The sequence below is a fragment of the Malania oleifera genome, chromosome 13 (genome assembly GCF_029873635.1).
Source record: "Malania oleifera isolate guangnan ecotype guangnan chromosome 13, ASM2987363v1, whole genome shotgun sequence".
NCBI classification, from domain to species: Eukaryota; Viridiplantae; Streptophyta; class Magnoliopsida; order Santalales; family Ximeniaceae; genus Malania; species Malania oleifera.
The window spans coordinates 62848082-62860801 of record NC_080429.1 but is presented as its reverse complement, the minus strand read 5'-3'; the positions used below and the strand labels follow the sequence as shown (position 1 = coordinate 62860801).

At 34.5% G+C, this 12720-nt stretch overlaps 1 protein-coding gene across 9 annotated transcripts; it reads right to left on the bottom strand.

Moving 5' to 3' along the window:
* Positions 1-210: 210 nt before the first annotated feature.
* Positions 211-7973, bottom strand: LOC131146099 (uncharacterized). Of its 9 annotated transcripts, none has more exons than XM_058095422.1 (4): positions 7102-7973; positions 2588-2737; positions 1853-2194; positions 211-1780 (listed from the first exon to the last, which is right to left on the bottom strand). In XM_058095422.1, exons 2-4 carry the CDS (start codon positions 2730-2732, stop codon positions 723-725), a joined length of 1545 nt encoding a protein of 514 aa, XP_057951405.1. In that variant the 5' UTR covers positions 2733-2737; positions 7102-7973; the 3' UTR covers positions 211-722. The 9 variants fall into 9 exon arrangements, with proteins under 9 accessions (XP_057951405.1, XP_057951406.1, XP_057951403.1 ...); XM_058095423.1 differs by having other exon boundaries at positions 1859-2194; positions 7161-7973; XM_058095420.1 differs by having other exon boundaries at positions 7161-7851.
* Positions 7974-12720: the final 4747 nt, after the last annotated feature.

Here is a 12720-nt window from a genome sequence, read left to right as displayed (position 1 = left end):
CGCACCATGCTCATACACATCTAGTAAGAAGCATGTTGCAGGAGCGTATGTGCTTTTGCAGCATGTCTATTGGCTATTGCTGCTTCCATAGCACCCCACTCTTAAGATGACCATGACGATGAACACAGCTTTTCCCCAGCCAGTATAGGTAATCACTAGTTCATAGAATAGAAAAATAATATGCTGAAATATTAGAAGATAGAAAAATGGTAATCATAGAAACGTATGTTTTCTTTATTATTCCTTCTTTCACAACAAAATGGTAAATTCGGTGTATGTACAATTCACACATTGCTCAAACAAGGAGAAATACATAGACTTCTTTCGCAAATATTGCATTGCATTAGAAGGGAAATAACAATTGCCAACCTACTGCATCACATGCCCATACCTTCTACAAATGAGCCTTGCTTTTCTATCACACATTTCCCCAAGGTGGGGGAAAGGGTCGGACAGCAAGGAATGTGATAAGGTACAATGAGAGCATCTAAAAATACAGAGAAACCAAGCACCATCAGGAAACACAATATTACACTGAAGGCAGGGTTTCCATCTGTTAATATATATTTATATATATATATTTAATGTACAAGAGAAAATTGGACTTCTGCTTCCTATAGCAAAGAATTTTCTAGTGAAGTGGCCTCAGAAAAACCAAAATCCAGAGAAGCCCGGTACTTTCCAAGCATTACCCCAGATGCAAGGAGATTATGACCTAGCAACTAACTCAGTCCCTTCCCATCCCTTGCTTTGCAATTCCAAGTTCCAACTCCAAAAACCTCTTCAATCACACTGTACGTGGGCAAAAAATCAATTTCATTTTTTGGGCAAGTAATATATCCAGATCCAGTCTCCCATACTTTAGCATCACAAGGTTCCAAAACATATCCGCGCACGCTACCATTACTAAACCCATTGGGACTACCTGGCCAGTGGTTGCCGTCCTCAGCCTTCACTTCAGTCACTGGTGCAGGAACCCCTGTGTCAAAGGATGTGCAGGACTCATCTTGGGCCTCGTGATAATCACTTTCTTCCCGGGGAATCTTCTCCAAGCTTGGAAATGTTGGATCAGAACTGCAGTTGTCAGAGAGCTTCCCAAGGCATGTCTCTGCAATGTTGTTGATGCCCTTAAAGCTACCAAAAACCACACTTCCATTATTATCACAAATCTCACCCACAGCATCCTCATCATATTCACGGACATCATTTTCCCAGCTTTGAGTATAACCAATATCGTGATAAATAGGAGATTCAACAACAGAGTCTTCATCCTCCTCCGTCATTCCAAGTTCATCACCAGAGTTGTCACTCTCTTGCCACTCATCGTTATCACTATCAATGTTCACTGGGTCATATCGATTCTGCTCAGCCCGCCTTTGAAGCATAAAGACATTGAAGTAATAGCTCACAATCTCCTTTTTGGCTTTGAAAGGAAAGACTATTGAAAGATTTTCCCAAAAACTTTTGCCCAATGATGCTGGGTTAGAAAAAACCACCTCATGGAATAATCGTTCTTCATCATCACTCCAGTTCTCTGCCACTTTTTCTCCCATGTTACAGAATCCCAGCTCCACAAATCTCTCCTGCCCAAGTGTTTTCATGAGTTCCTCTCTTGCTTCTGCAACATGCTGTCTAACACACTGGAGAGAACCCTTGTCCCGGCAGCTACAATCAGTTCTCCCACTTACAGCTTTGATAGTATCATGTGCCGTTGGTTGAGCTTCTGAATCAGGCATTGGAATTACACAATTCCCCATAAATCTTTTCTCGTCATTGCCACCTATGAGGTCCCGGTCAAAAGCTTTAGGAACTAAAATTAGTGGCTCAGATGAATCTAAATAATTCAAATTACCGGTACCCTGCAAGCCCCATGTTGGAATATCAGCCTGATGACCTGGTCCAATGGGAATTCGCCTCCGAGAAGGCTGATCCACATAAGAATAGTACTCCTCTGAGCGGGCAAAGGTCCTTGTTGAACGATCAGGATCAAAATAGTTGGGGGAAAAAGGTTCATGAAGAACTGCCTCAGACCTGGCATCTTCTTCACTAGTACTGCTCGTGGCCCAGGATAAGCAGCCAGGGACACTGGTTTCAGTGTCCTCTATGCTTGCTGGAGGCTCAACAATACTGTCTGTAGCAATAGCAATTTTCTCATCACCTTCAATTTTATCTATTTTTGTGGAGCCACTCTCAGCTTCAAAAAGAACACATAAGAACCAGGTCAATAATACAGCTATCAACAATAAAAATTCATTCAATAACATCTCTGACCAATTTGTCCAAAAGGTGTGAACAATACCACTCAATGCTCCAACATTTTAGATCATCAACCGTCTTTCAAGAATTAAATATTAGCTTAAATATGGAGAATGAATCAAAACAAGTTCAAAATTAGATGTTCCAAAACACCCAATCAAGGGGGAATTGCATGGTCACGATGAGGCAAAATATGCACAGAAAGAACTCAACAAATGGGGATAATATGCACTGCTATCTGCATGGCATACAAAAAGGGGCACAAGACCAGATGATTCGGTTGTTCTTAAAACCAATCATAAATTGCCTGCACAGACTAATGGGGTCTCACCAGAAAAGAAGAGTTTCTGGAAAGCAAGTTCGGAAGGAACAAATTCCAAAAATGGAACTAGCTCATTATTGTGTTCCAATTGTCTTGGATGCTTAGAAGAAACCTTATATAACTCCTCATCATTGAAAGGACGTTTCTGCACCATTTTCACTACAACAAACAGTACAAATATATTAATGATCAGATGTAAGAACAGGAAAACATGTTGGGCTATAACCATACGTTAACATGCTGCAAGGAGCAAATAAACAACCCTTCTCTCTCTCACGCACACACATGTACAAAATAATTTTATAGCAGTCTTAAAATGGCATGGTGCACCAACCAGTCACACAGAAGCTTCATCACACGGCACTGGAAAATTATTTAAAAACGTACTCTTTTTGACATGGGAATGAGTTCTGCAGAATTATTTTATTCATTTGCATTTACTGCAAAGAAGTCAACTGAACTGGTAAATCATTAAACTGCCTGTTTTTATATAGTGCCATGTCAAATAAATGTCGCACATCAGGTGTGAGGCCAGATTTTACATCATGCTTTCATTCAATTAAAGTTACCACAACTTGGTACTCACCAACCCTATACACCATCCATCATCCCCTATGATTTCCCAGGCTATGGCAGATGGGCACAAGAATAGTCATGCTCAGATGCTTTGCCACTTCTAGAAAGGGGTGCCTGCATTCTGCAGTTACTTTTGGTCTAGTTTTTCAACTTTTCAGGATACCCCTATAACATATCTTTCTCAACTTGAAAGAAAAGCAACCATCAAGGGTATAATAACAAAAAAATGCAGTTGCAGTTATCTTCTTAACTATAAAAGGAGAATTTGGAAGCCAGTGCACTCAAGTAATGTGTGCCCACAGCATGAATAAAAGGTCAAAAAACAACCACAGCCCATACCATTAAAACACTCCAACAGAAAAGAAGGGCATCCAAGGGAAAGGCAACACCCACGACAAGAACCATACAGAAATGGATGAAAAGCAATCTGTTCATTCTAATGATCACATAAACTCCTTTAAAATATAAAATATTAAGCTCTCCTAGTTTAAAATTGCAAAGCTTACTGTGATCATAGCATAGTTGTTAGAATCTTACAATTCCCAGTTCGATTCACACGATTCATATCAATTCCACACCAAATCGATTCAAATCTTAGTATCGACTCTAAAAATAACTGGATTGTTTCTGAATCTATCAATTCACTTTGTGAGTCTAACTAATTGATTCGAATCCATCGATTCACACGATTCTGGACCTATCATATCATATCTTGACATACTCGACGACTAGTTTAAAACCCCAAATAATAACATTTTTTTTTGCTTTTATTTTTACAAGATTACCCTCCATCCCTTGTCTATGCTAGTTTTGTACTAGAAAAAAGGAGAAAATAGAACTTTAGGTCTAACATTGCCTTCAAAAAACCATTTCATCACTCTTGAGGGGTATGATGTTCTGCCACTGAGGAACCAAACACTCATTAGCAAAGGTGGTACAGGTAGAACTCATGTTCTATTGTGTTTTGAAGATTTAAAAGTTGGTTTTTCAAGTATTTTGTTCAATTATTATTTTTTATGTTCATTGCTTTTTCCTTTTTAATTTGAGAAAGAAAATGCATGAAATATTATTTTTTTAATTCTTGGTCAACACTGGAAGTTCAGTTTTGTTAATTTTCTTGATTCCTTCCCTTAAACAACACAAAATTTTTTTTTCATCAATATTCTTGACTCACTCCCACGCTTTTCATTTATTTAGGGAAAGCACACACATGAAACATGATTTTTTTATAGTCAAAATTTAAATATACTTAACTATTTTGCTTGTTGTGTTGTATATCAATATATGCATGTCATTTACAATTGATTTTGGAAATTTGTACTGAATCTTATGATTCAATTCGATCTAATTCTCGATTCTCAATTCCCAAAATTGGAATTTCAATTCACAATTCGAATCTCGATTTGACAACTATGGATCAGAGGTAGACCCAGCCTGATTCTTTACATGAGTTGAAAGAGGCTAATTCAATTATTTTTCAGAAAAATCAGGCAACACATTTTGATCAGCAAATTTTTTAATTATCAGCTACTTCACAAATTTCAGGGTTTTTTAAAAAACCTGAACAGGATTTCCAGCAAAGGAATTTCTTTGGAAACTTACAATATAGTTGCTGAAGAACATTAAACAAAGAAACAAACAGATAATAAAACATAAACAAATCAAAAAAACAACACCAATTAAAATATATACATGTAACCAACTACTCATATGTATCTCTCTATTATTAAATGAACCCACCCCCTGATAGTTTTGCTCCCTCAGAATTCCAAAACATAAACCCTCAGAATACATGTAAGCATTTAATAACATCATCAAAACATGGAAACACTGATAACTTGACAAACTAATTTCAGGGGTCTCATATCACAATTCAATTATATTATTTTCCAAAAAAGAAAATAATAATAATAATAATAAATACAAATAAAAATAAAAAACAGAAAATTTAGGGTGCTGTTGTAGAACACTCATGGTGCATGCCCCTGATGAGAGTGTGTGCGTGTAAACACTACTACAGTAGTTCTTCATGAGGTCTCACAAAAAGTGTGCAACTATTTTCTCCATCACACCATCTTAGAATAAAAATGTCAATATTCAGCATCAATGTTTTGAAAGATTAAGGCAAAAGGTGAGGCATATTTTTAAGGTATTGAAGCACATGCCTGTCAATATTTTTTTAATGCATCAATAAATTATATATATAAATGAAAAAAAAATTATTAGACATTACAAAATAAAAAATTATATATAATTTGAGTTTCCTTGTTGGAAAGCCCAAGAATGCTAACTTGAATTCATTGAGTAAACCATGCAAACAGATAGCTATAAACTTACATAATTCTTTGCAACTCTCAACTATTTTGAACAGCTTAGGGCCAGTTCAACTGTGGAGAACATTTTCCTATTCCAATTTTTAGTCTTCAAAAGAATTACAAAAATTCTAACTTTAATTTTTATATTTTCAAGATTTCTATTAAAAAGTAGAAACTAATGAGTTTGTTTATATATGCAAAACAATTATTTATTTTTTATTTCTGGATTCCAAAATAATCACAAAAAGACAACTTGTTTTCCAATTTACCAAAATTTATATAAGGTAATACTTGGAATTATGAATTTTGGGGCTTGAATTTGGAATTGAATGGATTTAGAAGAAGCTCTATACATAACTCATACAAATTAAAGTCTAATATCTGAATTCCATGCTCTCATATGCAAAGCAAGAGATAGAAATCTACAAAAAAAATAATGAGAAGTCCCCTTTTCAAAATTTTTATGTAAATTTAGAAAAGAAACGGGGATCCGCATGCATGAGAGGTGGAATCACCATTTTGTTGAATGAAGGAACCAAGTTTTCAGCTGAAATGCAATTCCGCTTTCATTTATGCAAGCCAAATGATAGAACAAGAATCAGGCTAGAATTTTTATTTCATCAAAGGCTTGACTTTGCAAATTAAACAAGACATTAGTACTGATGTTTTATTGGGAAAAATGAGATTTTTGAAAGAAAAAAAATAGTACACATAAATTAAAAAATGACCATTCTCACTTCCACCATTGTGTTCACAAGTTCACCTTTTTTGCGTGAATTAAGTAATCAAGAGACTTGTAGAATTTCATACGAAATAATAAAATCTATTTTCAAGCTGGTGACTATGAACTTGAGTTCCCCAAACAAGCAAAACATAAATCACATAGTAAAGACCAATTCCAAATAGCATCTCTTTGCTAGACTATCTATTAGATAAGCATGCACAGAATATACAAACAGAAACACAATATTGTCATTTATTTATGAATAGAAGTAAAGCATCTGAAATTTCCACTGTGGGGCAACAAATCCCTACCATTAAAAAAGCAAGCTGAGGCAATTTTAAATCAGCATTTCCCCCCACATTACTCCAAAAAAAAAAAAAAAAAACCTCAAATTTCTAATAAAAATAAAATTGTCAAATGAAGGACAAATTTAGTAAATTGACATCTATATAAAAATGAAGGGCAGCTAGATGTCTTTTCAGCACACATTCTTCCTCACTAGCTGTATGTACACAGCAAGTGTGTGCTCCACTCTATAAAATTTTACTATTTTTTGTAGAGAAATAAAAAGTTAAAAGGGCAACAATTATGTGCAGTTTTTGGAGATTTGAAAACCCAAATTAATATATAAGGAGGAAGCAGTTATATGTAATAGGGGTATTTTAGGAAGGTAAATAATGAGACTAACGTAAAGGAAATCCCCTTTCTAGTATTTAAAATTTGAAAATTGAGCCTAGAGATTAGAGGTAATTATCTGCAACTCATAATTATTGAAATAAACAATCACTTGCAGGAGCATGCCACTGTTAGTAAACTAATAACATTATAACAATTACTCATATATACACAAGTCACACACATACTCAGAGAGAGAGAGAGAGAGAGAGAGAGAGAGAGAGAGAGAATACCCAGCTTAAGGTCTCTAAAGTTATCCCCTAAAAAAGAGAGGGAGAGAGTTGGTTTATACCTCAGACAAGGCGTTGCAAACGAAACGTCTGGTCTCAAATTTGTATAGATCAGACTTGAAATTGGAAGCCAAAAAAGAGGCGAAACTCAATTCCTTGATGACGTTAATTGTTTCTTCAACCCAATTAAAGCAACAAAAAAAATCCCTAATTTTATCAAAACCCTAACCCTAGATTCGCAAAATTCTGCCAAAAATCAAAATTACAGACGACCCAGAAACAGAAACTGCTTCGTCCAGTGAGTGCACCCAACAAATCAAACAGATCAATAGATCGAACGAGCCCCAGCTAGATCAAAGTCCCGAAACCCTAAAATCCAACAAAAATCGAAATAGACTACAAAATCAGAACGAATATCACGACGAAAACAAGATCCCGAACAAGAATGACTCGATCCAAGCCAAGATTTGACAGATCGGATATCGAAAAACAAAAGAACGCAAAATACCGAAACCCTAACCCTATAAATTGATTCACGGAACGTCTGTGCGTCAAAGTAGGATCAATCGAAAGAGGAGAACAAGAACCATTAGGATCTTGGGCCGATTCAAGGCTAAAGAGAAGAAATCGAGATCGAATCGACGAAGAGAAAGAGAGGTACGAAGAAGAAGGTGGTCAATGACGAAATTGGGTAAAGCTAGGGTTTGTTACGGGCGATCCGAACATAGAAAAATCCGGAGGTCAACAGCCCAGGCCCCTGCACACTACCTCTGCTTAATAAGAAACGGCAGGGATGTCATCAGAATTACAAGATTGCCATTGCCAGCTCTAAGAGTCGTATGTCAATTGGGTGGGCTGTGATTGGTTTTCAGCTCATCGCCCGCACGGTTCGCAGTTTTCTTTATAGTGCTATGCTTATTGTTTTTCCTAATAATTTTAATTCTAACTTTGAGGCTTTTGTGAAAATTTTGTATATATATAGTCTTTTATATAATTTGGCAATGTTTTTTATGGCGATAAAGACATCTTGACAAAGCTTTTGTCTCCTTTTTATAATGATAGACAATGAGTTGATGAATCACTGTCTTCTTTTGAAAAGAAAGTTTCAACATCAGCCTCTTATTTTTAAAAAGGATGGCAAAATTATTTCTTCTTTAATGGCTTGAGATCTTTTGATTTTGAAGTCTTCTAACTTTGAGGCTTTTGTGAGAAATTTGTATATATAAAGATAGTCTTTTATATAATTTGGCATAATTATAAGCATACTTTTAAAAAGTTATTGAGTAGTTAAAAGAATATTTCGGAATACTCATTAGTAGTTATAAGGATAAATTTATTTTATTTTTTTGATTGATAAATGATAAATTTTATTGATCAAAATGGATATATACAGAATTTTTGTGCATACTTGAAAGGATGGAAGTCTACGCTCCAATCAAAGAAACATCAAAAGCGATTACATTTAACCTGGGCATACCCAGGGACGCAAAGGTCAAACAAAGTTTAACTAGCAAAATCAAAATTTATAAACAATATTCAGCTTATCAGTTGACCAAACGGACTCAGTCAACCAAATTTTCTCACTCCCTCAAAATATCACACCAAAATCATTCTGCGACAATCCATCAACAAAATGAAATGAACCGTCAACGGAATGAGACTAGCTGTTGACGGTCTAGCCTCCTAAATCTCTTCTTTCCTGCCAAAATCAAACTCAATCATATATAAATCAATCTATGCATCTCAACTTCCAATAATTAGCAAAAGTAGGAAATCTCTCAAAGATAATCATGTATATGTTCATTTGAATAACTCTGATCATATTTTTCATTGTAGTTGCAGTACCCTCAAATTTCCTTTTGTTTCTAAAGTGTCATATGTAGCACACCAAAGTAGTCAGACATGCCTTTTTAACCACAACCTGAATGTTTGTGCCCCTAGCCTCCTTATGCAGCCAAAGATGTGATTTAAAGTTTCTATTTCAGCATTAAAAAAAACTCCCCCCCCCCCCCCCCGCCCCCCCGCCTCATTCTAAACTTATCATTGGTAAGCAATTTACCTTTTGCGTATAGCCATAACACAAATGAGTACTCAAGGGGTGATACTACATTTCCAAACAACTGAATGTCAATGAACCTTCTGACATTTGCTTCTTCAGAAGTGATAAATTTTAGAACAATCTAACTAGTCTCCCTTTAGCCATTTTCTAATTTGTAGTTCAGCATTTACCTAACCCTTACATTCCGGGAGAATTCTATTTTTAATCTCAACTATCCTTTTGTACAATGGAGAGTCTTCATGCTTGGAAGATATATCCCATAAGCTCCTTCCCTTCAAATAATTTTGATTAATCCATTTAGACCATAGTGAATCCTTCTTTTCCTGAATATTCCACAATGCTTGACATTTTTAAAAGATGACATCACACAGGGGAATCCCCTTTATAGTAGTATGGATATTCATAAATATTAAAATTTTAATTTTACAAATAAAAAATTTCATGTTTGAATTATAAAAATAATAATTAGATTAGATGATAACTTTAATTGAATAAAATCAATAAGTACAACTCCTTAATTGTATAAAATAAAAGTATAGGAACTATAATAAAATTTATTTAAAAGTATAAGGACTAATTTATCATTTTCCTCTCTCTCTCTCTCTCTCTCTCTCTCTCTCCATATATATATAGAGAGAGACACACACACTCATGAGTGTCTCCTACCAATAGAACACACTCAGTATGTATATTTTTTTTTATTAAAAAAAAAAAATCCTTTTAGTTACACATCTCTAATTTTATGCTCTACGCCATTATAAGTCATTGAAAAATTTTGTAATATTCTAATATTTATTTTTTATGATATATTCTCTTTATTTGTTGTTCTATTTCAAATATGCTTTAAAATTGAATAATATATTTGTATCCACTATCCTTTGATCAGATCAGAGTGCCAAAAAAATTATTACAAATAATTTAAAAGAAAGCATACATGCATATGCTAGCATCCAAAAAATAATTATTTTTTGTTTTGCTTTGCATTTGTTATATGCATATATTTAATTAGGAGTTCATAAAAAATAAAAATATTTCAAAATAATTATTTTTTATTAAATTAATTGTGTCTTCAATATAAAATATTTTAATTAATTTATAAGGTCATGAAGACAGCATATCCATGAAAAATTCTCAAGCTTTATTCATTGGAGTATTTTTCTGAGTTTAATTTCATGCAATGTGGGGCTAACTGCATATATACACTAATAAATTAATTTTTAACTAGTGAAGAAAAATAATTTTTAAATTAATTTTAGTCATACAAATGTAATTAAAAAGGCATTGAGAGGATGAAATAACATTTCAGGAGCATGTAAGGTCAGCATTTATGAACCCAAAACTCCATAGAATATTTATGAAAACAATCTTGAAGAAAGAGGAGGAGAAAGTGCAGGCTGATATATGTAACCCAACACAAAAAAGCAACCACATGGGAGTTGCCTTTTAGATATCATTAATCCAATTCATAGAATCTTTATTACATAGTGTTGGGTTCAGCACACATAAGTAAATTAAAAAAAAGAAAACCCCCCATTTGCTGGAAGCCCATTAGGGCAATTAAAGGAGGTGGTAGTGTAGAGTGCCGCTACAAGAAGGAAAAAAAAAAATTAGAGCGCTACAATAGTTATAAAAGAAGTGTGTGTGGCAGTGTGTGAGGTAGAGGCAGTAGTAGTGTGTTGTGCAGTCTTTATCAACTCAACAATCGAAAGTTCTTTTGTCATCCGATTTTGCTAAAATTTGGAGAGCATGTTCAGGTTTTGTCAACTTTCGATTTGGACGGTGGAGATCTGTTTCAGAGCTTTGAAGGATCTGATTTTGTAGTATTGATAGTAACTACGTTCGAGTGACTTCTTTCCACTCATTCTTATTTTATCGCGATTCTTTTAGGAATCTTTTTTGGCTATAAGTTTGTGAGCATTTTTGGTAAATGTACTGCTATAATTTTTTCCTATATTATAGTGAAAATTTCACTGGGTCTCATAGGCCCCATGATTTTTACCCTTCACATTGGAGGGGTTTTCCACGTTAAAAATCGTGGTGTTTTTATTGTGGTGTGTAATTTATTATTATTGTTGGTTAGTTATTTTTGGTCGTCACATATTTAGTTTTTGGGAAAGATTTATCCGTTATGCTAGTTGTCTTGTTATTTTACCAACAAGTGGTATCAAAGTTTGGTTCATATAAAATATGGAAGACAACGTAGGTACTATGTGCAAGCTCACAGCTTCAAATTATTGAATTTGGAAACCAAAGATGGAGGATATTCTTTATTGTAAGAATTTATTTGATCCAATTGAGTTGGGTAGCAATAAGCCAGAAAAACAAACTGAAACTGATTGGAAGAAAATGCATAGGAAAACAGTTGGCATAATCAGATAGTGGGTGAATAATAGTGTTTTTCATCATGTGGCTCAAGAGACAGATGCCCAAATACTTTGGAAGAAGTTGGAGAGTCTTTATGAGAGAAAGACTACTCACAACAAAACTTTTGCAATTAGAAAGTGTGTAAATTTGAAGCTTAGAGAAGGAAAATCTGTTACTGAGCATTTGAGCGATTTCCAGAATTTGGTAAACTAGTTAACCAACATGAAGATAATTTTACATGATGAACTATAAGGTTTGTTGCTATTAAGTTCTTTGCCAAATAGTTGGGAGACTCTTGTAGTATATCTTAGCAACTCAGCCCCAAATGGTGTGTTGATCCTATTATTTATTAAAAGATAGCTTATTTAATGAATAGACCAGAAGGAAAGAAATGGGTACAAATAATACCTAGGTACTTGTTACAGAAGATAGGGGAGAAGCCGTTACAAAAATAAAAGGGGTAGAAGAAAAAGTAGAAGCAAGTCAAGGTCAAAATTTAAAAATCTTGAGTGTCATTATTGTGGTAAAAATGATCATATCAAGAAGTACTGTTACAAGTGGAAGAGAGAAAATAAAAGTAACAGTGACAAGCAAGAAAAGAAGGATCGGGATAATAATGATCATGTTGCCACTACTGTTGGAGATGATTTGGTTCTTACTTATGATGATAATGTAATTAGTGTTGCCTGTAATGAAATTAGTTGGGTGGTTGACAACAGAGCCTCTTTTCATGTGACATCAGGGAAGTATTTCTTCAGTTCATATACTTCAGGCGACTTTGGAGTTTTGAAGATGGGAAACGATGTCGTGGTACCGATAGTTGGCAATGGAACTGTTTGCTTAAAGACCATCAATGGAACATAATTTTGGTACTTAATAATGTCAGGCATGCTCCTAGTGTTCATCTGCATTTGATCTCTACTGGAAGACTTGATGATGATGGATATTATAACTTCTTTGATAATTGTTGACCTAGGTGGTCATATCCCGTTTTGATAATGACAAATACACATGGTACTAATGTTTGCACTCATGCTTGCATGCAAGTTCACCCTACGCGTGTATTTGAATAGAAAGCTACATCATGATGGCGTATGGTGATCATGCAGAAGAATGAAGAAAAATGTGTTGTATTTGTAATTATTTTTATATTCTTCATTATGGGCTGTAATTTAAGTATGGATTGTACCTCAATATGA

Excerpts from the sequence above, each read along its gene's own strand:
- LOC131146099 (XM_058095415.1), bottom strand. The coding sequence starts at position 2,807 with ATGGTTATAGCCCAACATGTTTTCCTGTTCTTACATCTGATCATTAAT. Across the intron at positions 2,195-2,587 it reads CCAGAAACTCTTCTTTTCTG|CTGAGAGTGGCTCCACAAAA; the intron begins GTGAGACCCCAT and ends TTCTTTTTGAAG.